At 45.2% G+C, this 27,999-nt stretch overlaps 1 protein-coding gene across 2 annotated transcripts; it reads right to left on the minus strand.

Moving 5' to 3' along the window:
* Positions 1 to 54: 54 nt before the first annotated feature.
* On the minus strand, positions 55 to 27,993 carry AARS1 (alanyl-tRNA synthetase 1). 2 transcript variants are annotated; one of them, XM_058279731.2, is made up of 21 exons: positions 27,916 to 27,993; positions 21,174 to 21,338; positions 17,480 to 17,668; positions 16,997 to 17,142; positions 14,950 to 15,141; positions 12,721 to 12,865; positions 12,208 to 12,353; positions 11,473 to 11,581; positions 11,162 to 11,312; positions 10,059 to 10,183; positions 9,104 to 9,248; positions 7,706 to 7,884; positions 6,979 to 7,092; positions 5,426 to 5,632; positions 4,772 to 4,956; positions 3,330 to 3,438; positions 2,432 to 2,545; positions 1,683 to 1,802; positions 1,458 to 1,544; positions 974 to 1,087; positions 55 to 605 (listed from the first exon to the last, which is right to left on the minus strand). In XM_058279731.2, the coding sequence occupies exons 2-21, from the start codon at positions 21,315 to 21,317 to the stop codon at positions 420 to 422; spliced, it is 2,907 nt and encodes a 968-aa protein (XP_058135714.1). In that variant the 5' UTR covers positions 21,318 to 21,338; positions 27,916 to 27,993; the 3' UTR covers positions 55 to 419. The 2 variants fall into 2 exon arrangements, with proteins under 2 accessions (XP_058135714.1, XP_058135713.1); XM_058279730.1 differs by having other exon boundaries at positions 27,834 to 27,986.
* Positions 27,994 to 27,999: the final 6 nt, after the last annotated feature.

A 27,999-nucleotide genomic window follows, 5' to 3' on the forward strand; every position in this document is an offset into this window, starting at 1 on the left:
CTAAGGCTGTCATACAGCAGGTACCTGGGAGGGTGGGGGAATCATCATCAAATATTGCACATGGTCCTTTTATTTTCCGCAGCAAAAATGATCCCTACTGCAGAACCAGAAGCCTCAAGTCTGCAGAGAACTACACCTAGACAGGAGGCATGACGACGATAAATAGCAATCCTGGGGTAGTGGTTCAAGACAGATGGTGCTGATGCATAGGGCTCAGGGCAGAAATGTAAAGTGAGCACTAAGTCACAGGACAGGACAGCTCCCAGGCTGTGTTCCAGTTATTGCTGGGTTAGGAGGACAGATGAAGCTCCTTAAAGGTCCCACGATTTGAATGTCCTTGTGGGGGATGGAGAGCTCCTGGATGGACAGATTCATCTGGATCATAAGGAGATGCTTCCCAGGGGAAGCCACCACTCCTCTCAGTTCTTCACATCTCCCAGGCGGAGCTGGGCAAAGGAGGTGGCCAGCTGCAGTGCCTCCTGCAGGCAGCCCACATTCTTGCCTGTGGCCTGGGCAGACACGTCTTTGCCACCACCTTTGCCATCCATCAGGTCTGACACCTGCTGCACCCATTCACTGGCCTTCAGGCCCCGGTTGGCTGCATTCTGGAAGACAGGAAGAGAAGTGGGAGTTAAGAGGATAGGACTGAGGGGGGGAGAAGAGAGATAAAGGACCCAGAGATACCAACTCCTACACTGGCTGATGGCCACTGAGTGCGTTCTGAGGCAAAGCTAGGTATCCAGCAGTTGGTGCAATGAGACCTATTCACCAAAGAGAAGGCCCAAAGGTATGGGGTGCTGGCAGAGGTGACCCAACAGGTGAGCAGAACAGCTGTCTCTAATGGAGACTGCATAAACATATATGGGCCCTGGGAGCCAAGTGCGAGAACTGAACTCCCTCTGAAAAGCTATAGACGCTTCCCACCATAATAGGGGTTTGCAGGGTTTGGAGCAAGGCTGCAGGTAGTTCTTACCTGGGGGACTTGACACAAGCATATGATCTTGCCAGCCTCATTATCCACTGTGAAGAGCATGGCAGATGTCTGAGGGGAATGTGTCTTGAAAAGCTTCAAGGCTTCATTCAGAGCCTGTGGGGCACACTTAGTGTCAGGGCCTGGCTGGGGGAGCTCATGCTCTCCTGCAGCAAGTTTGCAAAACTCAACTGCCCTCTGAGCACCACCCCCTGCTCTGCCCTCCAAGAGCAAGTGCTGGTCCCTGGAAGAGGAGGAGGAGCACGGGGACTTGCCCACACTTGGGCTTCAAGGTTTGCCTATGGCCACCAGAGCTCTCCATGGCTCAGGCTAATCTCAATCCCAGGCTGTGGGCTCTCAGGCAACCACTCTGCTCATGGTCACAAAGCCCATCCTGCAGCCACCAGAGGGCTGAGGAGACTAGGAGGGAAGGGGACAAGTGACGGAAGCGGCAGCACAATGCCCGGACCCCCGCCCTTGAGGATGCCTTGGCTGAGGCGCCGCTCTCCATCTCCAGGATGACAAGGGGCTGGTTGGGGTGGCTGTCAATGAGCTGCTTTGTCTTCTCCAGCACCTGCAAGGAAGGAATTCAGAAGAGAGGGCTTCATATCCCAGGACCAGACTCTGAAACCTAGAGAGCAGTAGTCCCAGGCTTGCTGAGTAAATAAATCCTTTTTGCTCCCTTCCAGCTACCAGCACAGCCAGCACTCACTCTCTTCTGGATATCGGCTTTGCTAGCCCGGTCTAAGTCATCCATCACTTTCTTCAGGGACTTGAGATGTTCCCGCAATTCATCCTTCTGCCACTGAGGGACAACTGCAGTGGCCAGTGCCTGGAACCAGAACAGAAAGACTCTTTGGACCTAGGACACAGCGAGCTAGGATGGGAGGCTCCAGCCCACCCTGCTCCTCTGGCTTTGAATACCTACATCTTTGCCAACTCATATTTGACACTGGGGATGGGTGGGTGGGAGGATGTACTGCCCTTGTGACTGGTCACTTTATGAACAACTGCAGCAGCTGTAACAAGCAGGGCTGCAGAGAAAGGGGCAGCATAAAGAGGAGCTGGGCTCCGTGGAAGGCCTGGTCCTTACCGGGCGGTGTGCACAGAGCCTATGGTAGGCTCCCTGGGAAGCCCCTAATATAAAAAGCAACAGGCAAGCTTGGAAACAGTGGGAGCCCATAGCACCATCCCCAACCCATTCAGTGTCCCCTTGTGCTTAGGACGGGCTCTCCTGCTCTCAGCAGTGGAGCAGCAGGCAGGTACCAGGGCTCTGAAAGCCAGAATCCATGGAGTCCCCTTTGCAAGGCTGTGAACCAGCCCCACTCCACTGAGAACCAGAATCTGACTGCCTACAGGGAGAGCTTTTCCAGAACAAGGGTATTCTAATGTCTGATTTAGACCACGCAGGTCCTAGGGGAGAGGGAAGAGGAGAAGTGAAGGGAGGGAGGTCAGCCTTACCTCACCAAGGTCAGCTATTTCCCTCTGCACATCCTTGTTTGGCAGAGTCTGAGCCTTCACTTTGGCCTCCATGACAGACAGTAATTTCTTCAAGCTCTCTGCTTTCCTGAGGGCCTAGGAGGGGACAAATCAGAACTGTAAAACTCAGAGCAGTTAACTTTCAGGTTCACTATTCTTTCCATAAGCAACTATAGCAAGCACAGATAGTATGATATGGGGCAACACACCCCGAGACACCAGATGGTTTCTTCCTTCGTGGAGCAAGTGTTTGTAGGCTCATGTCCCAGAAAGGAGCACCTTCCTCATGCCTGCCAGCAGAAAGCTCTGAACCCTAATCAGCTTCAGGGGGTGACCAAGAACTCACATCAGGAGCCATTTTCATCCCATGAAATGATCACCCCTCAGGCTTTGGCACAAGTTAGGCACAAGCTGCTGTTCCCACCCCCAGAATAACTGTTCCTCTACACAGTTTTTGTACACAGATATGTGCTGGGACAAAACTACGGCTTACTCTCCTAGACATGGATATGTTATGGAGAAAGCAGAATATACATATATATTTAAAGGTTAAACATAAGATAGCATACCACACTAATGAAAGAAATTGATGTGGGGGGAGTGGGGTATATGGCAACCTCATATTTTTAATGTCATTTTTGTGTGATCTATGTATGTTTAAAAATAAAGGTAAAAAAAAGGAAAAAGCAAAAAAATATAAGATAGCACTGGTTACTTTATTCTGTCAGGAGTAAGTGGAGGACATTTTGAGGTGGGGGCAGAGTAATTTGTACTTTCAGTTCTGACTACAGCAGCCATATAACTGTTTGTACCTATAGATTTGCAATGTAGGCCCCTCTTGCCTTGTTCAAGTTAGCCACAGCCAGCCTGACCTACTCACCTTCTGGGCTTCAGCACCTGTGACAGCAACAATCCTTCGGATGCCCTTGGCAATAGCTTCCTCACTCACAATCACAAAAGCTCCTGCATGACTTGAATTCTGCAGGTGCCTGAATCAGAGAACAAAGTTCGTGGTAAAAATGAAGCCCTATGCACCCTGACCTCCTTCATCCTGGGAGCCCTTGGCTAGATGGATGAGTCCTATTTAGCAGTCCCTTCCTGGGAAGCTCTCAAGGGATAAAGTTAGTGTTTAAGGGGATTTCGTTCAGCTCTGGCTGAATGAGGACAAGAGAAGCAGTAGGAAGGGAAAAGAGTCAGAGGAAGCCTGGGTCTAAGAGCATTATGCTGCTAAGCAAGACAATCTTTCTAAGCCTGTTTTCCCATGAATAAAATGGGGAGAATCCTGCCTCCCTAGGCTGTTATGAAAATCAAATGAGATAAATTTGAAAGTACATTCATATGCACACTTTGGGTCCTCTTTGACAGGATATAAGCTATATTCTTCTGCCCTGGCTCAATGGCTAAGAATATTGGAGAAGGATTACTTTTAAAATCTTACCACAACCCCTTAAACAAAGAGTTGTTATTCCCTAGTTGCTCAGAGGACTTCAAACACAACTCTCAAAGTCATTCTGTTAGAGAGATATAAGGTCTTTAAAAGCAGATTCCTGTGTTCTAAAGAATGTAATGCAAACAGGTATTAAGCAGAAGTGGGAATCATTTGAAAACTCAATTCAGCTGGGCAGAGGGAGGCCTGGCCCTTCAGCCCCAGGTCCTGACCCCACCCAGCACAGTGCTCCCGGCTTGCCAGAAGCTTGCAAGAGGCCCTTGACAGACTCTACCATGGCCTTCACAATGCTCTTTCCTCCAGGCTTCCTCTGGAAGCATGAACCTTCCCAAAAAGTCCCTAAGAGCTACGGAGGAACGCAAGCTGACAGAAATAAGTGGCTCTCCCCCCATGCCAAACTGAGCTGGTTCTAACCCCAGGACCTGTCGTAGGGGCTCTGAGTCAACGGAGCTTCATTCCCCATAAGGGAATTAAGTGAGGGCCCCAGGAATGGACAGGGGTTCAGAACCGGATCAGGAGTTTGATGAACACTCCATGATCTTGCTGAAACTTGGGTTGACACCTTCACATCAGCCTTTTTGTTAGGATCCATTCAGGGGGAAAATAACAAGCAATTGTGTGGTATTAATATAGTGTGTTTCTACCTCCTCTTAGGAAGAATAATTCATCACAAACCCAGGAAATGTTAAGGTCAAACACTGAGGGATCTGATCAGAGTACTAGGATGCTAAGATTCTTAGGGATACTATTTGGCAACTGTATTTCTAAGGGCTTCATTTCAACCTTAGAATAACAAGGGTTGGTCTATTATCCACTTCCCTCAAGTGTAAAAGGCAGATGACCCCATCTACTTCCACTCTTCACGAGATACTCACGTTCCCCCACAGAACTCAACAGAAGTGAGGGAGCCAGCAGGGCCAGAGGGGTCATTCAACAGCTCAGACACTGGAATCCCGATGGAGACAACTCGCACAGGGTCAGGATAGGTTTCATCAAACACGGCCCGCAGGCCCTGGATGGCTTTAGCTGCTGCCAGGGGACAATCCTGGGTATAGACAGGCTGCCACGGAAAGACAGGAAAAAAGCTGGGAAAAGGTTTTCTCTGGGGGTCCAGTAGGAAGAGGTAGGGAGTGTTCTTGCAGGCATTACTCTGGGTTTCTAATCCCAGCTCTGCCAATTGTGCCCTGAGCCTCCTGAAATAATGCACCGTGTGTAAAGTCAAGGGGACCATGATAGGATTTTCCAAACATTTTGTTACATAGATGCACTATATGTAATACAGACATAACTAGAAGAGCTCTGCTTGTCCTAAGGAGGGGGTGGAGTAAAGATCTCCCTCCCTTCCTGCCAAAGTCCCCTCTACTGAACACCACCCACTGCCCCCTACCCAGCTTTAAGCAAAACTATGCACAGGACAAAATATGCTTCAACTGAGTGAGAACATTTGGATGGCTGAGGCAAGTGGATAGAAAAGTGATGGTATTAGGAGTGAGGTTCATGGTCTGAAAAGCTTAGATCACCCAACCCACCTTGGCTGCCTCGATCATCTTATTAGTAATCTCTTCTGTCTTCTTGATCTGCTGGGTGGACATGGCTCCCTTGGCAGTGAAGTCAAACCGAAGGCGGTCAGGAGCAACCAGCGAGCCTCTCTGGTCAGCTTCCCCAAGCACCGAGCGCAGGGCAAAGTTCAGAATGTGGGTAGCTGTGTGGTTGCTCATGACAGGTCTCCGTCGGGGCTGTAAAGGGTAAAGCTGGCTGGCGTAAAGGGTGTAACAGACTGCTAGTTATTCCCCAATACCAGTTCACACCTTCTTCCCAAATACTAAAATTTATAGTTGGACACACGGTTGCCCAGAATAAGGGCTACGTTCTCCAGCTTTCCTTGTACTTAAGTGTGGCTAGTGTGGCCGTGACTAAGTTCTGTGAATGAGTTGTAAGCAGAAGTGACGTATATATACGTAAAGGGAAGTGGCATGCCCTCCCATTCCCTTTGTTCATTGCCTAAATCTGGCCCACTGTCTCATAAAGTTTTATTAGAACATAATTATACCGCTTGCTTTGTACATTGTCTATGGCTACTTTCACGCTACAGTGGCAGAATTGAATAGCTGTGATAGAGACCATACTGATCCATGAAGCCAAACTAGTTACTCTGTGGCCCCTTACAAAAAAGGCTTGTAAGCCTTTGGCTTAAAAAATGGATCTGACAGCCAGTAGAGCAATAATTAAGAAAAACTGGGCCCCATGACTTTATGGGACAGAGCCTCTGTATCAGCTTGGAGTTTTAGGTAAGAAATACATTTCTTGTTTTAAGACACTATTACTTTGGATCTCTGCCACAAGAAACAGAACCTATTTCTTAACTAATACAGGATCCTTGCCTCTTGAGATTAACCCAGTGAAAGACAATCCATGAAAACAAGTCTAGGGAAGCGGATTTGGCTCAATGGATAGAGTGTCTGCCTACCACATGGGAGGTCAAGGGTTCAAACCCAGGGCCTCCAGACCCATGTGATGAGCTGGCCCACGCGCAGTGCTGATGCGCACAAGGAGTGCCGTGCCACGCAGGGGTGTTCCCCGCGTAGGGGAGCCCCACACACAAAGAGTGCGACCTGTAAGGAGAGCCGCCCAGTGTGAAAAAAGTGCAGTCTGCCCAGGAGTGGCACTGCACACATGGAGAGCTGATGCAGCAAGATGACGCAACAAAAAGAGACAGATTCCTGGTGCTGCTGACAAGAATATAAGCGGACACAGAAGAACACATAGCGAATGGACACGAGAGCAGACAACTGAGTTTGCGGGGGGAGGGGGCCGGCAAGAGGAGAAAAATAAATAAAAAATCTTAAAAAAAAAAAAAAAAGAAAACAAGTCTATGGAATATCTATTGAAATCGCTGTTATCTGACTTGAGAACTTAGAGATTTAGCTCTTGGTTACACACCCAAAAACCCAAATGCACCAAAATTTACTACTGCATTCTCCTTATTTTGTTTAGGAGTAACAACAATGGTGACCCAATATAAAGACAAAGGAAGAAATGATTACTAGCCAGGTCCAATGCTGGCCAGCATAATGTAACTCACCTCATCAATAAACAGCCGGACCTGATCCCCCACTTTTAGGGTGCCATAGATTGTCCCTATGTGTAGCACATATCCTCCTCGCACCTGAGCATTCTTCACTGTAAACTCAGTTTTCTAAGAAGGGTCAAAGAAGATAAAGTAAAAAATAATATTAGTACACACACACACAATACACAGACACACATATTCAAGTTCTCTAAAACTCTCCTTAATGGGATGTATGTGTACACATTGGTACAATTACATACCATTGTATACATATACTCTTTTTTTATATATAATGTATATGTATACACACACATACATGCACAACCATCAAAGAATCTGAGAAAATCTGAAAGCCATTGTAGAAAATCAGAGCCCCAAGGAGACTAAGTAGCTTATCCAAGATCACAAATTCAGTGGTGGCAGAGCTGGAGGCTAAGTTTTCTACAAGATGCCTGCCCTTCAGGGAGCTGCCCCTCCTTATTTGTGAGAAAAGCATACAGGAACCAAGGATCCTCCTCCAAGGTACCTATGGCCATGAAAGCGATATGGTCCAAACAGCAGCCACCACCCCTTGTCTTCAAAAATACTGACCACAGAACCCTACCCTAAGATGTCATGTCTGCACCCCAAATCTCACATTGTTGAGGAGCAATAAAAGCTACCCCAGTCCAGTCCTGTCCCTTTGTTAGATAATCCACCCCCCACATCCCCTCCTTGGCTAAAAAGGACATTGGCTCACATCTTCACTGCTGTCATCAACTTTCACCAGGTAACCTTCATCATAGATCTGCCCTCCTTGCTCGGCATAGAAACAGGTCTTGTCCAGCACCACACCACACTCCTGGCCCGTGGACACTTCTTCTACAAACATCTTATCCCTGCGCAGAGCCACCACTGTAGCCACTGCGTTCTCAAACACTGCTCGATGCAAGATGGAGAGAAGAGGGAAAACAGGGTCACTGACTTTGTTCTCGTGTTCTTAGCAGGGTTTTTTTTTTTTTACTGGATTCTATTTCTTAAACTCTTAGGTCCTAATTTTCTAACTTTATTTGGGAAGCAAGCCCATTAGACTCATGAAAAGGCTTAGGACACTGATTCTCCATCCAAGAATGCAACACTAAGTAGGATGACCCACTGTCCTGGTTTACCTGGAACTGAAGGGTTTCCTGGGAGATAGGACTTTCAGTGCTAAAACCAGGACAGTTTGTCACCCTAACTCTGAGCTAATGAGCAGAAACTTGGTGAAGATGATTAGCAAATATTTAAGGGTAGCGATAAAAATTTCCCTACTCCAAGTTCAATTCACAAAAATTCACAAAGAATATATATTCATTTTGTTGGTTTGCTTGGCTTAAGATTTTTTTTTCCTCTGGCAAATAAAACAATATTTTTAAAAACTCCTACTATTTCTTTTGTTTCTTCTTAACTTTATTGTACTATAATAATGCAAGATGTGGAAACGGACTTTGGCCCAGTGGTTAGGGCGACCGTCTACCACATGGGAGGCCCGCGGTTCAAGCCCCGGGCCTCCTTGACCCATGTGGAGCTGGCCATGCGCAGTGCTGATGCGCGCAAGGAGTGCCGCGCCACGCAGGGTGTCCCCCGCGTAGGGGAGCCTCACGCGCAAGGAGTGCACCCATAAGGAGAGCCGCCCAGCGCGAAGGAGGGAGCAGCCTGCCCAGGAATGGCGCCGCCCACACTTCCCGTGCCGCTGATGACAACAGAAGCGGACAAAGAAACAAGAAACAAGAAACAAGACGCAGCAAAAAAAGACACAGAAAACAGACAACCGGGGGAGGGGAGGGGAATTAAAGAAATAAAAATAAATCTTTAAAAAAAATAATAAATAAATAATGCAAGATGTTAACGATGTTCCAGATAGGGAAAACTGGGTGAACGGTACAAGGGACATTCCTATAAGCTTTTTTTTTGCAACTTCCTATAATATGCAAGTATCTCTGTAAGCATAAAAGTACACAGCATGACTACACAGCACAGCAGGAGAGGTTGTCATACATACTGGATACCTATTCCTTAGACTCATTTCTCGAAAGAACCCTCCTCCCACCCCCCCAAAAAGATCCCCTCAAGATCAGACCTAGAAAGATCAGAGGGCAGGAGGAGAAAAGTAACGAACCATAGCTACCACTGGAGTCCGAAGAGTAATTATATTTTGGGGAATCATCTGTTGCCTGCAGATTCTTTGCCCGGAGCTCTTCAATAGCATAAATATCCAGCATAATGAGGTCTCCTCCTCCAGCTCCCTTGCCCTGTGATTTCAGCTGCAAGAAAAGGCATAAATTACCATGAAGTAAAAAGAACTCTGAAGAATTCAAAATAGAGAAAATAAGACTAATGTAAAACTCTAGAGCAGGTTTCTCAACCTGGGTACTACTGACATTTTGAACCAGATAATTCTTTGCTGTAGGAGGCTGACCTGTGCCTTGGGCATTGGTTGTTGAGCACTATCCCTGACAGTAGGACAGGAGTCCTAGTGTAGGACACCCCCTGCCAGCTGTGACAACCAAAATCTCTACAGAAATTGTCAAACATCCCCTGGGGAGTGAGATCATCCCCAGTTGAGAACCACTGGTCTAGAGAGAAACAGAAATTTCAAAGCCTTTAATGGAAGAAAACTTTGCTTGCTTTCCCACCAAGTTCTGCCTTGGCGGGCACTGGGTTTCCTCCTTACTCCCTCAATTCTTTTTTTTTTTTTTTTTTAAAGATTTATTTATTTAATTTCCCCCCCTCCCCTGGTTGTCTGTTCTTGGTGTCTATTTGCTGCGTCTTGTTTCTTTGTCCGCTTCTGTTGTCGTCAGCGGCACGGGAAGTGTGGGCGGCGCCATTCCTGGGCAGGCTGCTCTTTCTTTTCACGCTGGGCGGCTTTCCTCACGGGTGCACTCCTTGCGCGTGGGGCTCCCCCACGCGGGGGACACCCTTGCGTGGCAAGGCACTCCTTGCGCGCATCAGCGCTGCGCATGGCCAGCTCCACACGGGTCAAGGAGGCCCGGGGTTTGAACCGCGGACCTCCCATATGGTAGATGGACGCCCTAACCACTGGGCCAAAGTCCGTTTCCCCCTCAATTCTTTACCTGCGCCAGTTTCCTCTCCTCTTCAAAGCCATCCATATCTACCACCAAGCCCTTCTCTTCTGCAATCAAGCCAGTGAGATCCACTGGAAAGCCATATGTATCATAGAGGAGCCATGCAGTGTCACCTGCACAGCACAAAGGAGTTGTGTTAGAATGATGTTAATAGCCCCTTCTTTTCCATTCCATGTTCTTCCCTGGAGGATGCTGGGAGTGACAACAAGGATTAAAGAAATGAGGCAAGTTAGTACTGGTTCTATGTGCTTGTCAGAAAATCCATCCATTCTTCTGGAAATGACTTGGAAGCACAAGGGGCTTCCTGGTAAAATTCTGCTTCTTGACCTGGTTCATTTTGTGAAAACTCCTCAAGGTGTCCCCTTATACATTATATTTCAATAAAAAGTATAAAAAGGGGTGCAGTTATGGCTCTAGCCATTGAGTGCCTGCTTCCTACATGGGAGGTCCCAGTTTTAGTCCCCAGTGCCTCCTAAAAACAAAAACAAGCAAACAAACCAAAAAACCAGCTCAGTGGAGCTGATGTGGCTCAGTGGTTTAAGTGCAGGCTTCCCACATAAGTGGTCCTGGGTTCAATCCCTGGCCTGGTATTGCAAAAAAAAGTACAAAAAAATCTTTTGGAATTAATTTTCCCTTCTGGTGAAAATAAAGCAAGTTGCAAGTAGTTTTACCATATGTTCTCATTTCTGCTTGAAAAATACATACACAGATATGTACACAGACACACAAATATGTGGACACACAGATTCACATAATTTGTATATGAATAGAAAAAAATCCCTAATAGTTATGCCAAACTTTTAAGACTTGTAACCCCTGGGAAGCAGGTTTGATAAAAGGGATTTTCACTTTTTGCTTCATATTGTTTGGTATTAGTATGATATTGGTATTGTTTGAATACTTAACCATGATGATATATTACTTTCACAGTTTGTCTATGAATTCCATTTTACGCAGAAAGCAGTGTTAACCAAGCTAAGACCAGCCTTGGGAGACACTGGACTCCACTGCTCATTTGTGAAAAAAGGGCTTGTCTTTCCCAGAAAGATGAAAAACTGCCTGGATGAAGAAAGGAGCAAATTGGTCCTTACCGGGGATGGTCTTGTTGTCTCCCAGGCTCTGAATCTTCCTGTCCAGGATGCGACGTCCTCTGCTGAGAGTCTTGAGAAATTGTACTTCTTCTTCATTAATGATGTCCTTTACCATATCTGGGTCCTTCTTTAGCTCAGGAAATGCATCTCCCTGACAAAGGTGAACCAGGCGTGGGGTACAATGAAGCCAGAGCCTATTTCATGATTCCTCTTAAAGATTCATTATCAACAGTATGCTATATCCCACCCTATCCTTCCCTCGTACAGTATTTGCTTTAGCACAAAAGAGGTAAGCAGGGAAGTGTACCTACCAGGGACTGGACAACAACATCTACTAATGTAGCAAAGAAACCCCTGCTGGCATTGAGTTTCTCATGGGAGTATCGAACAGCCCGGCGAAGAATCCGTCTCAGCACGTACCTGTAAGAGGCAGAACCTAGTCCCCTGGTACACAGCATTCCCAGCTAAGTGTTTTGTACTGGGTCCTTTGAAAGAAACGGGACCAACTTCTTGTCTCTCAGAGACTTTCTTTTATCCTAAGCCTGCATCTTTTTGCATTCCACAAGGTCAGTAACAGTAATTCCAGCATAAAACTTAATAACATACCCACAAATGTGCAACGAGGATGACCTTAGGCAACCCTGGTTTGTCTTCCTTCCACATTCTGCTGACCCAGAAAGGAAGGCAAGAAGTACTGTCCAGGTGGCACACCTGGTACTCGTGATTCTAGGCCCTCCCTGCAACAGAGTTTCCTGGGGCTAATCGATAACAGTTCAGATCCCACCCCCTACCAACAGTATATCAGAAAACCACAAATACAATCTTACAATCTTGTTCTTAAGTAGCAAAGATTTAATACAGTGGCTACTCTTTAATGTGATCTGAAACTTTCTTTATCCCTAAAAAATTAAAATTAAAAAAAAAAAAAGGGAATTCCTCCAACTACCTAGAAAATAAATAAAACATTAATAAAGTAAGGCTTTAAGTTCCAGAGTCAAAAAAGCATGTTGTCAGCTATAACGCTGCTGAAGCGTATAAATACTTACCCTCGCCCTGTATTGTCAGGTCTCCCGCCATCCGCCAGTGCCACAGTGATAGTCCGAGCATGGTCAGCCAGTACCCGGTAGGCCATGTCAATCCCATCAGCATCATCAGCACCAACTTTGCCAGTATATGGCCGGGCACCTGTGCCCTACAGATAAAAACCAAGAGGCAGCCCATCAGGAAACAACCCTTTTGGCCCCACAATGCCTAGGAGGTTCCTAGAGGATTGAGGGAGCATTTGCAAAAACAACTAAACTCTTGCCAAATTCTATAACCCCGAGACAGGTGACAGCAGTGGCAGTACAGAGCTCCAGCCAGTCCCCCTACACTCCACACATCACAGTATCTTGTGTCTAGAGCTTCATGTTGTTGCCAATGAAGAAGGCAGATACCCTTATGAGAAACTAAGGGCAGGTACCCTTAGTTGGGAAAGCATATTGCTGTCTTTGACAACACTGCTGGAGTCCAGCCTGAAAACCTCAATAGAGATTTGCATTGTTTGTTAACACCAGTACCTGCTGAATGGCTTCAAAGTAAGGGACAAAAAGGTCAGTGTCATAGTTGGACATCTTATTCTGCAGCACAGATACCAGTCTCTCCAGGCCCATTCCTGTGTCAATACTTTTCTTGGGAAGAGGTTTCAGAATGCCGTCAGTTTCCCTGTATGATCCAGAGAAAAAGAGGAAGCTAAAACACGGACTTCTGCTTCTCTCTCTCCACTCCCTACTGGATAAAACTAATTAAATAGCAGTTTGGGGAAACGGACTTTGGCCCAGTGGTTAGGGCGTCCGTCTACCACATGGGAGGTCCGCGGTTCAAACCCCGGGCCTCCTTGACCCGTGTGGAGCTGGCCATGCGCAGTGCTGATGCGCACAAGGAGTGCCATGCCACGCAGGGTGTCCCCCGCGTGGGGGAGCCCCACGCGCAAGGAGTGCACCCATAAGGAGAGCCGCCCAGCGTGAAAGAAAGTGCAGCCTGCCGAGGAATGGCGCCGCCCACACTTCCCATGCCGCTGACGACAACAGAAGCGGACAAAGAAACAAGACGCAGCAAATAGACACCAAGAACAGACAACCAGGGGAGGGGGGGAAATAAAATAAATAAATAAATCTTTAAAAAAAAAAAAAAATAGCAGTTTGCAGGCTGTGACTATTTGCCATTTGCCTCTGCCTGGTTTGATGGGAGGAAGGGAAATGGTGGCAAAAGAGTGAGACAAGCTTTAAGGAAATCACCTCAAAAAGAGCAATATGAATTATGATGAGAATGACATTACAGGTACAAGCCTCAAGCAGGTTTAATGCGTGATGAGACTATTTTTTTTGCTTTTTTTTTTTTTTTGAGGTACTGGGGGCAGGGATTGAACCTGGGACCTTGTATATGGGAAGCCGGTGCTAACCATTGAACCACATCGACTTCACTGAGTTGGTTGGTTTATTTGTTGCTTTTAGCAGGAGGCACTGGGAATCAAACCTGGAACCTCCCATGTGGGAGGCGGGCATTCAACTGCATGAGCCACATCCACTCCCCCATGACTATTATTTATAAAAGAACAGGCCCAGCTCTGTCCCAGAGATCAGAGGGAAAACCTAAGAAATAACATTTAAAGAAATGACCCAGGAAGCAGATGTGGCTCAAGTGATTGGGTTCCTGCCTACCACATGGGAGATTCCTGGTTTGGTTCTCGGTGCCTCCTAAAGAAGACAGCGAGCTGGTGCAGCAAGCTAACACAACATGATGATCCAACAAGGAAAACATGAGTGACACAGCAAAGCAGGGAGCAGAGGTGGCTCAAGCAATTAAGCGCCTCCCTCCTACATCAGAGGTCTTAGGTTTGGTTCCCGGGGCCTCCTGAAGAAACAAGGAAGACGAACAGACACAGTAAGTGCAAACAAGAACGGGGTGGGGAGAAATAAATAAAATAAAATAAATCTTTAAAAAAATTTAAAAAATTAACTGCAAGCAGGAGAGCCCATCCATCAGCCATGTGGAACTGAAGTCCCTTCTCAATTAAGAGGTGGAGTGGGCATCACCATCCCAGAGTCCTCATGATTCGGAAATAACATATGGACTAGAGTGAACTTACTGGTATACTATTATAGAATTACTGTGATTTTAGCAATGGAAGAAATTCTATCATTGATGTGGAGACAGTGGCCACTGGAGTTGCTGAAGGCAGGGAGAGGGAAAAAGAAGTGTAATATGGGGGTATTTTCAAGCCTTAATAGTTGTCCTGAATGATATTGCAGGGACAGATGCAGGACATTATATATTCTGCCATAACTCACTGAATGGACTGGAAGAAAGTGTAAACTACAATGTAAACTATAATCCATGCCATGTAGCAGTGCTCCAAAATGTATTCATCAAATGCAATGAATGTACCACATTAATGAAAGAAGCTGCTGATGTGGGAAAAGTGGGGGGTGTGGGGAGTGGGGCATATGGGAATCTCTTATTTTTTTTAATGTAACATTCTGTGTGATCTATGTATCTTTTAAAAATAAATAAAAAACATTTTTAAAAAATAAAGAAAAATTAAAGGAAAAAAAAAAAGAAATGAGCCATCAGATTCCACGATGCCTTCAAGTGCCTGCTTCAGCACTGCTCCACTCTCCCCATAAAGCAGGATTAGAAGAGGGCCTTCAGATGAGAAGACAACCAGGGAACTCTGAGTTCTACTTTCTCTGCTCGGTTCAAAGGAAGGTACTGCTCTTGGCAGGAATGGAGCAGGACCCCAAGACCACCTGTTATACTGAATGAACACCAGATTCCAGATCTCCAGCACATTGGGGTCATCTTGGTTGACCAGGTGGGCAGCGTCCCGACCACCAATCCGGTCATAGTGGATCTCACTGCAGGGACCACATGGGCCTGTGTCACCCATCTCCCAGAAGTTATCCTTCATGCTGCCAGGGAGGATTCTGGTGTGATCCAGGCTGCACAGAGAAGGCAAAAAGTGGAGAAGATAAGCTCAGTTATGGCCCTAACAAGGATTCTGCTCAGTCTTGCATCCCCACAACAGAGCATCTTAATGAAATTCTAAAAAGAAGTCCGACTCTTGGGCAATCACTAACACTAGTCCTACATACAAATCCTGCTAAAGCACAGAACATGGTTCTTCTCAAGAGTGACTACAATGGAATATAAAATATATGTGTGCTATGATCATAATTAAATAGAAATATGCAAAGATACAGATCAAGCCTAGAAAGAAACACATAGAAATGAAAATGTTTATGACCAGATTTAAGCAAATACCTTCTTTGCAAATGTTCATCTTTTTAAATGATTATGTTTATATAACAGTATAAATATTAAAATGGCTGCTGTCAGGAAGCGGACTTGGCCCAATGGATTAGGGCGTCCACCCACCACAGGGAGGTCCGCAGTTCAAACCCCGGGCCTCCTTGACCTGTGTGGAGCTGGCCCATGCACAGCGCTGATGCATGCAAGGAGTGCCGTGCCACGCAGGGGTGTTCCCGTGTAGGGAAGCCCCATGCACAAGGAGTGTGCCCTGTAAGGAGAGCCACCCAGTGCAAAAGAAAGTGCAGCCTGCCCAAGAATGGTGCCGCACACATGGAGAGCTGACACAACAAGATAACGCAACAAAAACAAAACAGATTCCTGGTGCCGCTAATAAGGATAGAAGCGGTCACAGAAGAACATAAAGCGAATGGACACAGAGAGCAGACAACTGGGCGCGGGGGAGAGAAATAAAAAAAAAATAAATCTTTAAAAAAAAAACCTGCTGTTAATTTAAAGTCTTCTCTCTAGACCACAATTAAGTCATATTTTACCTTCAAAAGATACCAAAAAGAATTTAATGAGATTAAAACATTTTAAAAATATCTAACCTTGCAGGAAGTTGCTAGGTAACAGAGAGCTCAAAAAGAATGTGCTTGCTTGAAAAAGAAAATGTGAAACAGGATTTAGAAAGCCAGGGTCAAGAGAAGTACTTAAGTTCTCCATGTGTTATTACCGAAAATGTCCAAGTACACTTAGACTACAGAGTCTATTAACCAAGTAGAGGTTTCAGACCAAATAAAAGGGTTAGCTATACTGGAATAGAGAGAGACAAAATATACTACTTTCAAATATACACACAAGCTATGCACTAAGGACAAAAGAGTTAAAATAGTAAAAATGGGAAAATGAGACAAAGACATCCTGGGCGTCCCCAATGTGTCTAGGGCTATACTGCACTAGCATTCAGAGTCCCCTTACCTGCAGCACTTCATAAATTTTATTAAGTTTGAGGCACTGACCACATATAGCTCAATTATGTTAGCTTTTATGCTACATTATCCTTTATAAGTATATTATGTTTAAAAACATTTCCTTTTTCCAATCCTGTTTGACACCTTACATTTTAACAAGAAATAAACTGTTTCATATGAAGAATCCAATTCTGTTGAAACATACACATATTTACAAAGGCTACAGAAATATTTAAAAAGGCTAGAAGACTACAGATGGCATATAACCTACTAACAATGATTTTAAGGACCTTCCATTTCCTATTTTCTATGTTTCTATGTAATCTGAATGTTTTATGACATAATTTGTTATTTTCACAATCAAAAAAAAAGCACATAAAAAATAATCAAGTGTAATAAAAGCAATGAATGCATCAAATAATAATTACCCTGAGTCACTACCACCTTAGTTTCAAAATGCACACCTAAAAATAGGAAATGGCAATGTACTCCAAGTCACAGGACTCCATCTTAGCACTGAGTTTAGCAATCATTTTTGTCCTCCATATTCTCAACAAGTGAGATGCATTCTTACCCCAAATTCTGCCAGATCTGTTTGCATTCCAGATCTGGTTCTAAGCCAGCTGCTTCATCCCCACCAAAGTACGTAACATAAAGTCTTTCTATTGTAATGCCAAACTCTTGGGTGAGAAGTTCTAGAGCCATCTTACATGCCAATTCCTACAAAAAGGACAAAAAGAAAGATGTGAAACATGGCCAAATCAGAATCTTTTATGAGTATAAAAAGTCTGGATCCCAGTAGCATAGATATAAAACTACAATATCTGCACTATAAATTCAACCAAATTCAAGACATCCAAATGTAAACAGAAATCATCAAATAATAGTTATTACTTCCAAGAAATCTTAGAATTGATAAATGCCCTTCACTCCTGAATCTCCTAGTTGATGATCTGATCTTTCATATTTTAAAACAAGTAAAATTATAACCTATTTCCCTCAATGACGATGACCATTTTGCTCAAAACCTCATCAGTTTCTCCTGCTTTGAGCTTACCTTGAAGTAATCTCCAAAAGACCAGGAGCCCAACATCTCAAAGAAGGTATGATGATAGACATCCTTGCCCACATCATCCAAGTCATTGTGTTTGCCCCCAGCCCGGATGCATTTTTGAGTATTGGCAGCTCTTCTCAGTTTTGCCATAGGATGAGATGGGTCAATGGTGTTCAGGAAGATGGGTTTGAACTAAAAAAAAAAGAAGGGGCACATTTCCACTTTTAAAGAGTTGCAGGTGGTTACTTGTTGGCAGGAAGAGACCACACAAACTATTCAGTTCCTGATTTAATGACCTGGAATACAGAAACTTAGAAGTGGTGGCCCTATGGGGCCGAAGCAGAGGCAGCCTATTTTGGAGCAGCTCCTCCCTGGCCCTGGCTCCCCAACACTTCACAGCACTGCCAGTGACACCATCCGCAAAAGGGAAAGGCCTGCCGAATCAGAGATAACAGCCAAAGATTGATACAGCCAAACCTGTACTTCCTCACATGTCTCTGATGCTCAGAGCTCTCATCATCTTTCTGAACTTATTCCAAAAACAGATGCACTCCCTTAGTAGTAAAGGTGGTGAAGAAAAACTTTTAGACATCTTTAAAAAGTGAAATCAGCACAACTCGGTGACTGTATGTATAGGGAGATGGTCTTATCTCACTATAGGGACTTACTGAGTTATACTTTGCTGTGTCACTGTTCTTTGTATAATTTTGCCTTATCCTTCCCCAGTAGACCTGTGTGGTCTAATTTGGTAACCACTAGTCACTTGTAACTATTTAAATTGAAACTAGTTAAAATTAAATATAATTAGGGAAACGGACTTTGGCCCAGTGGTTAGGGCGTCCGTCTACCACATGGGAGGTCCGCGGTTCAAGCCCCGGGCCTCCTTGACCCGTGTGGAGCTGGCCCATGCGCAGTGCTGATGCGCACAAGGAGTGCCGTGCTACACAGGGGTGTCCCCCGCGTAGGGGAGCCCCACGCGCAAGGAGTGCACCCATAAGGAGAGCCGCCCAGCGCAAAGGAGGGAGCAGCCTGCCGAGGAATGGCGCCGCCCACACTTCCCGTGCCGCTGACGACAACAGAAGCGGACAAAGAAACAAGACGCAGCAAAAAGACACAGAAAACAGACAACCGGGGGAGGGGAATTAAATAAATAAATAAATAAATCTTTAAAAATATATATATATATAATTAGCAAAGCAGATGTGGCTCAAGTGACTGAGCTCCTGCCTACCACAGAAGAGGTCCCAAGTTCAGTTCCTGGTGCCTCCTAAATAAGACAAGCAAGACAGCAAGCTGACACGACAGGCTGGCATGGAGAGCTGACACAACAAGATGATGCAACAAGAGATACAAGGAGGAAAACGTGATGAGAGATACAACAAAGCAGAGAGTAGAGGTGGCGTAAGCAATTAGGTGTCTCCCTCCCACATGGGAGGTCCCAGGTTGTACCTCCTTAAAAAAAAAAAAAGAAGAGGAGCACACAACTAATAGGCACAGCAAGTGCAAACAATGAGGGGGTGAGGAGAAATAAATAAATAAAATAAATCTTTAAAAAAAATTAAATTACATTACATTAAAACTTCAATGCCCAGAGATGTACTCACCAAATGCAATGGATGTGTCATGATGATGGGGGAGAGTGTTGCTGTGGGGGGAGTGGTGGGGTGGGGGTGGTGGGGGTGAATGGGGACCTCATATTTTTTGAATGTAATATTTTTTAAAAATGAATAAAAAAATATATATATATAAATAAATAAATAAAAATAAAACTTCAGTTCCTTGGTAACATTAGCCACATTTCTAGTGCTCAATAATCACATATGGCTAGTGGCTACATATTGATGGAACAAAGAACATTTCTATCATAAGAGAAAGCTCTATTAGATACCCTTCAGATCATGAACTCTTTGAAAGCAAACACTGTCTTACGTATCTCTGTATGTCCAACACCTAGCACAGTACCTGGAAAAGAGCAGGCAACTAATAAATACAATTTTGAATTGTAAAAATATAATAATTATGTCAAGATGTTTTTGATGAAGAGGCAATATAGCATAATGGCAACATAACTGCTTGGCTTCCAATACATGCTCCAGCACTTAGTAGTTTCAGCAACTTTCAGTGTCTCAGCTTCCTCATTTGTACAGGAGGGATGAGAACAGAATGAGGATTCTATGTAGTGAAGTTCATAACATGTATGTAAAAGATAGAACAGTGCCTGGCATATATTAAGTGTATGCATACTAAGAGTTACTAGTATTAAGAGAATGTTTACATTTTGTGTGATCTATGTATCTTTGAAAGAAAAAAGAGAATGTTTACAAACATTGAATTCTCATGATTCTTCTACTATACACAGCATCTGCTCCTGCAGGAGAAGGCAAAGCTTGTGCCCAAGTCTGCCTGAATAGAATAGAATCTTTCCTGATTTCTAAAAAAATTCATCTCTTTGAAAGAGTTCACCTAAAATGTCTGGCCCAATTCCATAGGTATGCCCAGGAACCGAACCATGGTATGCATAGGACTCATGCATATAACTGAGCATATTTTATATAACTTAACAGTTAACATCATGTGAGACAGAAAATGTTCCCATTGCCTCTTTCTTTCCATGACAGAAAAGAGACCTAAGGGAACAGAAATTGTCAACTTATCCCAGAGTAAGGGAGTCCTAAGGATGGGCTGACCCACCAGGCTCAGCATGGCTCCAAGAAAACCAGCACAGGAAAGCCCTCGGAGTACCCTCTAACCCAGTCAAGGATCGGTCAGGCAAATATTTTTCAGTCATAGGCATAATGACAAATTCCTTTTTAACTCTTTTATAAATTTGTGATGTTCCCAATATTCCATGAGAATTCATTTCTCTAACAATTAAAATCTTTAAATATCTTTTATACTACAACTCCCCCAAACACAAATCCTACTACTACCGTTCCTTCAGCAATGGCTCTAGACTGGCATTGGTGGCAGCAGCTTCAAGAAAGAGTTAAAAAACAAACAAACAAAAAAAAAAAACTGGGCATTTCCTAGAATGGAAATGAATGAAAGCAAAGCTCTGAAAGAAAAAGAATACTGAAGAATCAACATAGTTTACAATGGAAAAAAAAACAAGAATGGAAAGATGAAGAATCACAATAGCTGAATTAACAAGTCTCTCCAGAGTTGGCAAAATAAATCAAGCCTCTGATTCTAAGTAAACAGCTTCAGCAAGAAGCAACCACATAACCATAAACTAGACAGCAGGCTATGTTTCTTGACAGGCAGTGAAGCGCTCTCCATGGGCATCAGGGTTTCTTATCCTAGTAATTAAGACTTATTTTAACTACGTAATAGCACTTAATTATATTACCAACAATAATAAATATCAAAGAAGTTGTTTATTAATAATATATTGACTAGTTATTAATATTTAACTTAGTTACTATCTAAATAAAATATTAAAATCGCTAATGTTTGAATGTGCCAAATAGTGTGCTAAATACTGTTTATGTATTACCCTAATTACTCCTCACTCCAACCTAAAGGCAGGTACTATTATTATTCTTCATTTCATTGATGAAGAAATTGAGGTTTAATTTCCCCAAGATCACATAAGTGACAGAATGGGATTCTGTCTAACTTCAGGGGTTTTGCTTTTATCACTGCTCTGCTGTTTCCTATGTGAACAAATTGTCAAAAGAAAAGGAAAATCCCTTACCTGGTTCATCCCTGCATTGGCAAAGAGCAAAGTGGGATCATCCAATGGGATGGTGGCAGATGAGTGAACATAGGTGTGTTCATTTCTCTTGAAGAAATCTATAAATCGCTGCCGGATTTCACTTGCTGATAGGGTTGAGTCCATCCTGAAATTCACCCCAAAAAACTAACCAAAAAAAGAAATGAAGTCAAATTAAGAGGAATTGCAACTAAGAGATAAGAAAGCATTAATCTACTGGTATGGGATACCAATGACAGGTGATATATGGCTGACAGGGAGCTATACAGAACATATGTCCAGGGTGCATGGTAATGATTGGATATACTCATGGTGGCAACAATTGGAAACCACAGCAGGGGGGGTACTGGGTTCCTGGCCAGTGGTGCTCTGTCGTGGTCCCTAGGGGAGCAGCGACAGTCTCCCAGGTACAGCGGCGGGGACCGGGAGGGAGTGAGGGTTCAACGGTGAGCCCCTGATGCTAATGACTATGCTTGTGAGCTGATAAACCTAAAATAAGAACAAGGCCTAGAGCAACATTGTGCCTGGGAATTTCCTCCTGTCAGCCTTCATGTTACTCAAATGTGGCCAGTCTCGAAGCCAAACTCAGCATGTAAATGCAATGCCTTCCCTCCAGCGTGGGACATGACACCCGGGGATGAGCCTCCCTGGCAACGAGGGACCACTATCAAATACCAACTGATGATGCAACTGGAAAAGGACCTTATACGGAAGGTTCAATGCGGATCAGCAGAATATCCATGTCTACATAAAATACCATGACTTTAAAATGCTGTTTGACCTAAAGTAAGGGGGAAATGGAAAGGAGAAATGAGTTTATATGGCTACGAGTTTCTAAAAAAGAGTCTGGAGGCTGGCAGAAGGATTGCCCTCATACACAACTGAGCAGAGTCAGAGAGACAGATAAAGCAGATACAACCCCCAGATAATGGTTCCTTTGAAGGCTAAAGAGACCCATGAGAGTTATGGTCATGGCCGATGGGGTTAACTATCAGGGCAGATGGCCCCTCTTTGGAAATGGTGTTTATGTGTGATGAATCTGGACTCAGATGGGATCTCCCTTCATAAGTCTTTCATGCTAATGTGCCGGAGGTGCAGTTAACGTTGGGGTTTAAGATATATTTAGGGGATTTGAATCTCTGGACCGACAATGTGATAGCCAGGTCCTGAGCCTCAACAGACTCCAGCACCTACAATCTGATTTATTGGACTTACCACACTCAGCTAAGATGGAGTTGAAGAAGGACAATCACCACACCATGGAGCCTAGAGTGATTACAACTGAAAATGGGAGGACTGCATCCAGCATCCATGTGGAATCTGAGCCTCCTCTTGACATAGAGGTGCAATGGACACAACCAATCCAATGTCCACATAGAAGAGGTGGCATGGAATTGGGAAAAGTGGACATGGTGGACGATGGGTAGGGGGAAGGGCAGGAGGAGACGAGAGGTGGAGGCATCTTTGGGACATGGAGCTGCCCTGGATGGTGCCTCAGAGGTAATCACCGGACATTGTAAATCCTCACAGGGCCCACTGGATGGAATGGAGGAGAGTGGGGGCCATGATGTGGACCATTGTCTATAAGGTGCAGAGGTGCCCAAAGATGTACTTACCAAATCCAATGGATGTGTCATGATGATGGAAACGAGTGTTGTTGGGGGGGGAGAGGGGGGGTGGGGGGGTGGGGATGAATGAGACCTCACATATATATTTTTAATGTAACATTATTACAAAGTCAATAAAAAAATTAATTAAAAAAAAAAAAAAAAAAGAAAGCATTAATCATATCAGATTCTTCTCAAGCCAAGGAAAAGCAGGACATGGAAAAGCTGTTTGACCCTAAAACGTCTATGTTGCAACGTTCAAGGCTAAAATCATTTATCAAAGCAAAACCTGCTACATCAGCAGACAGCACTCCACGGGTTCTTTATTCCCATGCCAACCTACCGGTAAGAGTGGTTCAATACACCAACACACCAAGTGGGGCAAGAAATGTTTTTTTCATTCACTCATTTGTTCAACAAACAGGATTAAACATGCACTCTGTGCCAGGCCTTAGGCCAGGAATAAGGAACTGGGGATGAGGCCCTCACACTCTTTATAGCCCAGCAAAGCCCACTGAAATAGAGCGGGAGGCTCAGAAGACCTGAGTTCCACTCCTAGCTTGAAGTCCTTGTTGAAGTCACTTCACTCCTCTAGCGCCTATTCCATCGCTCTAAAATGAGGGACCTTACCAGATGATCTCTAAAGACTTTTCTAGCTCTGTGGTAATCAACATGACTAGAACTAGGCAAAGTTGCATTATCCCCAGAGCCAGGTCTCTAAGTATGGCAGTTTGAGTCTTTTGTGGATCCCAGAAAATTATGTTCTTAATTAGTTTAATTTAATTAATTAACCTATTGGGGAAGCAGACGTGGCTCAACTGATAAGAGTGTCAGCCTACCATATGGGAGGGTCCAGGGTTGGAGACCCAGGGCCTCCTGACCCATGTGGTAAGCTAGACCATATACGGAGCTGCTGCGCCCAAGGAGTGCTGTTCCACACAGGGGCACCCCAGCGTGGGGGTGTCCCACACGCAAGGAATGTGCCCTGCAAGAGAGCTGCCCTGTGCGAAAAAAGCGCAGCCCGCCCAGGAATGGCACCGCACACACAGAGAGCTACCGCAGCAAGATGACACAACAAAAAAGAGACACAGTTGACTGGTGCCACCAAGGGTGCAATTGGACACAGAATACACAGCAAAAGGACAGAGAGAGCAGACAACAGGGGGAAGAGGAGAGAAATAAATTAAAAAATAAATAGGGAAGCGGACTTGGCCCAGTGGTTAGGGCATCCGCCTACCACATGGGAGGGCTGTGGTTCAAACCCCAGGCCTCCCTGACCCATGTGGAGCTGGCCCATGTGCAGTGCTGATGCACACAAGGAATGCCATGCCATGAAGGGGTGTCCCTGCGTAGGGGAGCCCCATGTGCAAGGAGTGCACCCTGTAAGGAGAGCCGCCCAGTGAGAAAGAAAGTGCAGCCTGCCCGGGAATGGCGCTGCACACACGGAGAACTGACACAACAAGATGATGCAACAAAAAGAAGCAGATTCCCGGTACTGCTGATAAGGATAGAAGTGGTAACAGAAGAACACACAGCAAATGGACACAAAGAGCAGACAACTGGGGGACAACTAGGGGTGGGGTGAAGGGGAGGGAAATAAATAAAAAATAAATCTTTAAAAAAAAAATAGGACGGTGGACTTGGCCCAGTGGTTAGGGCATCCATCTACCACATGGGAGGGCCGCGGTTCAAACCCCGGGCCTCCTTGACCCGTGTGGAGCTGGCCCATGCGCGGTGCTGACGCGCGCAAGGAGTACCCTGCCATGCAGGGGTGTCCCCAACGTAGGGGAGCCCCATGCGCAAGGAGTGTGCCCCGTAAGGAGAGCCGCCCAGCACGAAAGAAAGTGCAGCCTGCCTAGGAATGGCACCGCACACATGGAGAGCTGACACAACAAGATGACACAAGATGACGCAACAAAAAGAAACACAGATTCCCATGCCACTGACAACAACAGAAGCGGACAAAGAAGACGCAGAAAACAGACACAGAGAATAGACAACCGGGGTGGGGAAGGGGAGAGAAATAAAAATAAATAAATCTTTAAAAATACATATATATAAAGATTTCTTTTTTTTATTTATTTCTCCCCTTCCCCCCCCCCCGGTTGTCTGCTCTCTGTGTCCATTTGCTGTGTGTTCTTCTATGTCCACTTGTATGCTTGTCAGTGGCACCTGGAACCTGTGTCACGTTCTGTTGCAGCATCTTGCTACGTCAGCTCTCCGTGTGTGCAGTGCCATTCCTGGGCAGGCTGCACTCTTTCACACTGGGTGGCTCTCCTTACGGGGCGCACTCCTTGCGCGTGGGGCTCCCCCACGCCGGGGACACCCATGCGTGGCACGGCACTCTTTGTGCGCATCAGCAAATGCGCATGGGCTAGCTCCTCACATGGGTCAGGAAGCCCTGGGTTCAAACCCTGGACCTCCCATGTGGTAGGCAGAAGCCCTATCCATTGGGCCAAATCCACTTCCCCAGGGTAGGTCTTAATCCTCTTACTGGAGTCCTTTTTAAACGGGGAAAACACAGAGAGAAAGATCCAGGAGCTCAGAGAGAAACCCAAAGAATCTGAGAGAGAAAGCCACAAGAGCAAGAAGGTGAAAGCAAGAAGAGACAAAGCCACAGAAGGAGCAGTCAGAAGCTGAAAACAACAAAGCGGAAGAGACCAGCAGATGCTGCCATGTGCCTGATTACCCACAGCTGCAGCTTGGGGAGAAAGCATCTCCTGATGATGCCTTGATTTGGACACTTCTATGGCCTCAGAACTATAAGCTTATGTTAATAAATCCCCATCATAAAAGCTAACCCATTTCTGATATACTGTCTTGGCAGCCTTCAGCAAACTAAAACACTAGGCTTGGCCTGACTTCTTGGTGAGGCTGCTGCCAGTAGCAGTGGACCTGGGGAAGGGCCTATCCGTATAAGAGAGCAACTACAAGTAGCAGGAACGGTCCTACCTCTATCTAAGCACTCCCAGAACCACAACTGGTAACTGTTGCCTTCCTGGCCATTAGATTATTAGGGAATGAGGATGCTGTAGTGACACTGAGGAGGGAAAACTTGCTGAATGAAAAAGAAAAGGGATCAGAAGAGAGGAAAATTGGGGAAATAAAACAAAATTTACAGTTAGAGAACTCTTTCATATATATTACAAGTTCTCCAAGAGATAGAGGAGAAGGAACAGCTTGGGAGGAGGTTACTGATCACTGAGCTGCCTCTGAAACGCCAGCAGCACTGGGTAGCTAAAGAAATTTAAAAAAACCATTTCATTCACAGTTTCGAAAAGTTCCTAGAATTCTAGATCCAACTCTAACTTTGAATTGGTCACTTTCTCCTGAGTTTGTTTCCTTTTTTTGGCAAAAAAGTAGAAATAACTTCCCCTGCCTGTTTCACCAGGCTTACAGGAGGCTCAAAAGTCATTCCTATACTCAGAATCAATTTGTAAACCTGGAAAGCACTAAAGAAACAGAATGGAAAAAATTACTTGAAGTCACTCAACTCAAAATTTTCTTCCTTCTTTGTGAGGAAGATACAATAAAGAAAGATGTATGCAGTGAATACAAGTGAACATGAGACCGTGGCTCTCAGATTTACATGTAACCACAATTTCAACAGATTCAGTCACAGTTCAATCAATTCACTATACAAACAAAAGCACTTTGGGCGTAAATGATGTTGAAACAGTGGCTGGGAGAGCCAAAGAACTGATTAAAACCCCAGGAAAGGGGACTTTGTGTTCATGCTTAGTGAAGGGTAGGGTTTTAGGAAAGTTCATATCGCATTCTTCTTCATCTCTTATCATGGCTCTCAATAATGGCAACAAAATGAATTTACAGTAGTATAATGGACTAAGCAGCAACATCCTTATCCATCACAGTTTACTGTTTCTCCTCTAAACGGGCTACCTGAGATAAATAAGTAGTTAAATTCCAAAAGGCACATGAATTGTCAATTATCTCTCATTCATTCAACATAGTACCTATTACGTGCTGGGAACCAAGATGAAAGACAGTCTCAGTCCTCAATGGGAAGAGTTGTATAGAGAAAGAATTGCAGTATTATGTAAAAGGACCCAATATATTGACTCATAGTCCTATGGAAGCCGGGACTCTTAAAAAAGCTGTGTTCCCTTTACCACTACCATTCATTTATCCAGTATAAATATACTGGAAGGCTGTATGAGGAAGCATAAAGGAGGGAATTCACACTCCATCTCCCAGCAGCAGGTATAAAGGTTTTGGGTACCTTATCTCACATGGGTCTTTAGGTTTAGCTTTCAGCCACAGGACCTTTCTACATGCTCTTTCCTTTGCCAGGTAAGCACTGTTTTCTCCTTTTCCAGTTATTTTCACCTTTTTCATCTCAGTTCCAAAGAAACTTATTTAAGGACGCCTTTCCCAGTTTTACTGTCTCAGAGCCCCCGGTGTCTCCCCTTCACAGCTGCCATATTTATTTGCTTGTTTAACGTCCATCTCTCCCATCAGATTGTGAGTGCCATCCCAGTAGGCACCATAACTGCTTTTTGGTCACCCTTACGGTATATCCTCAGCAATATATGATGCAGAATGGTTGTCGATGATTTATTAGGTATAACAATGCTTTAATTGGAAACTCTGAATTAACTCAGATACTTCACAGCACACCGGCAAATATAGACTGAAGTATGAGGGGCAGGGAAAGTTCTTCCAGGGGGTCCTGGACCGGAGTCAGTCATTTACCGAATAACTAATGGCTCACGGCAGGACTCCACCCATCTTGACCACCCTTGCCCTCGTCCCCCGTCTAGGAGAGTAAAAACAGATCACATAAACCCTCAGCTTTGGGTCGATATCAGGGGCACCGCGATCGTCCCAAGGTCTCCGTCCTCAGCAAGGCCTTCCCAGCCCGCTCCACCTCCAGTGCTCCAGGGGGCCGAGGACAGGCCACGGGAGACCCAAGCGGCTGTGCCGGCTCGCGCTCCAGCCCACGCCCGGGTTCCCGAGGCTTCGCGCCGCCCGCTACGGCTGCCGCGCGCTTTCCCCCGGGGGCCCCGGCGCCCACCTCTCTCAGAGCGCCGCAGAGGCCTCCTAGGCCCGACCGGTAACTTCGCCCCCAGCGCCCACCGCCAGGAGGCCGGCGTTACCTGCTCCTGCAGAAGCGCCGCAGCACGGGTCCCAAACCGCAACTGGATGCAACCCGCCCGCCCGTCCAATCAGAGGGCGCCGGG

This window comes from Dasypus novemcinctus, chromosome 18, assembly GCF_030445035.2.
Source record: "Dasypus novemcinctus isolate mDasNov1 chromosome 18, mDasNov1.1.hap2, whole genome shotgun sequence".
NCBI classification, from domain to species: Eukaryota; Metazoa; Chordata; class Mammalia; order Cingulata; family Dasypodidae; genus Dasypus; species Dasypus novemcinctus.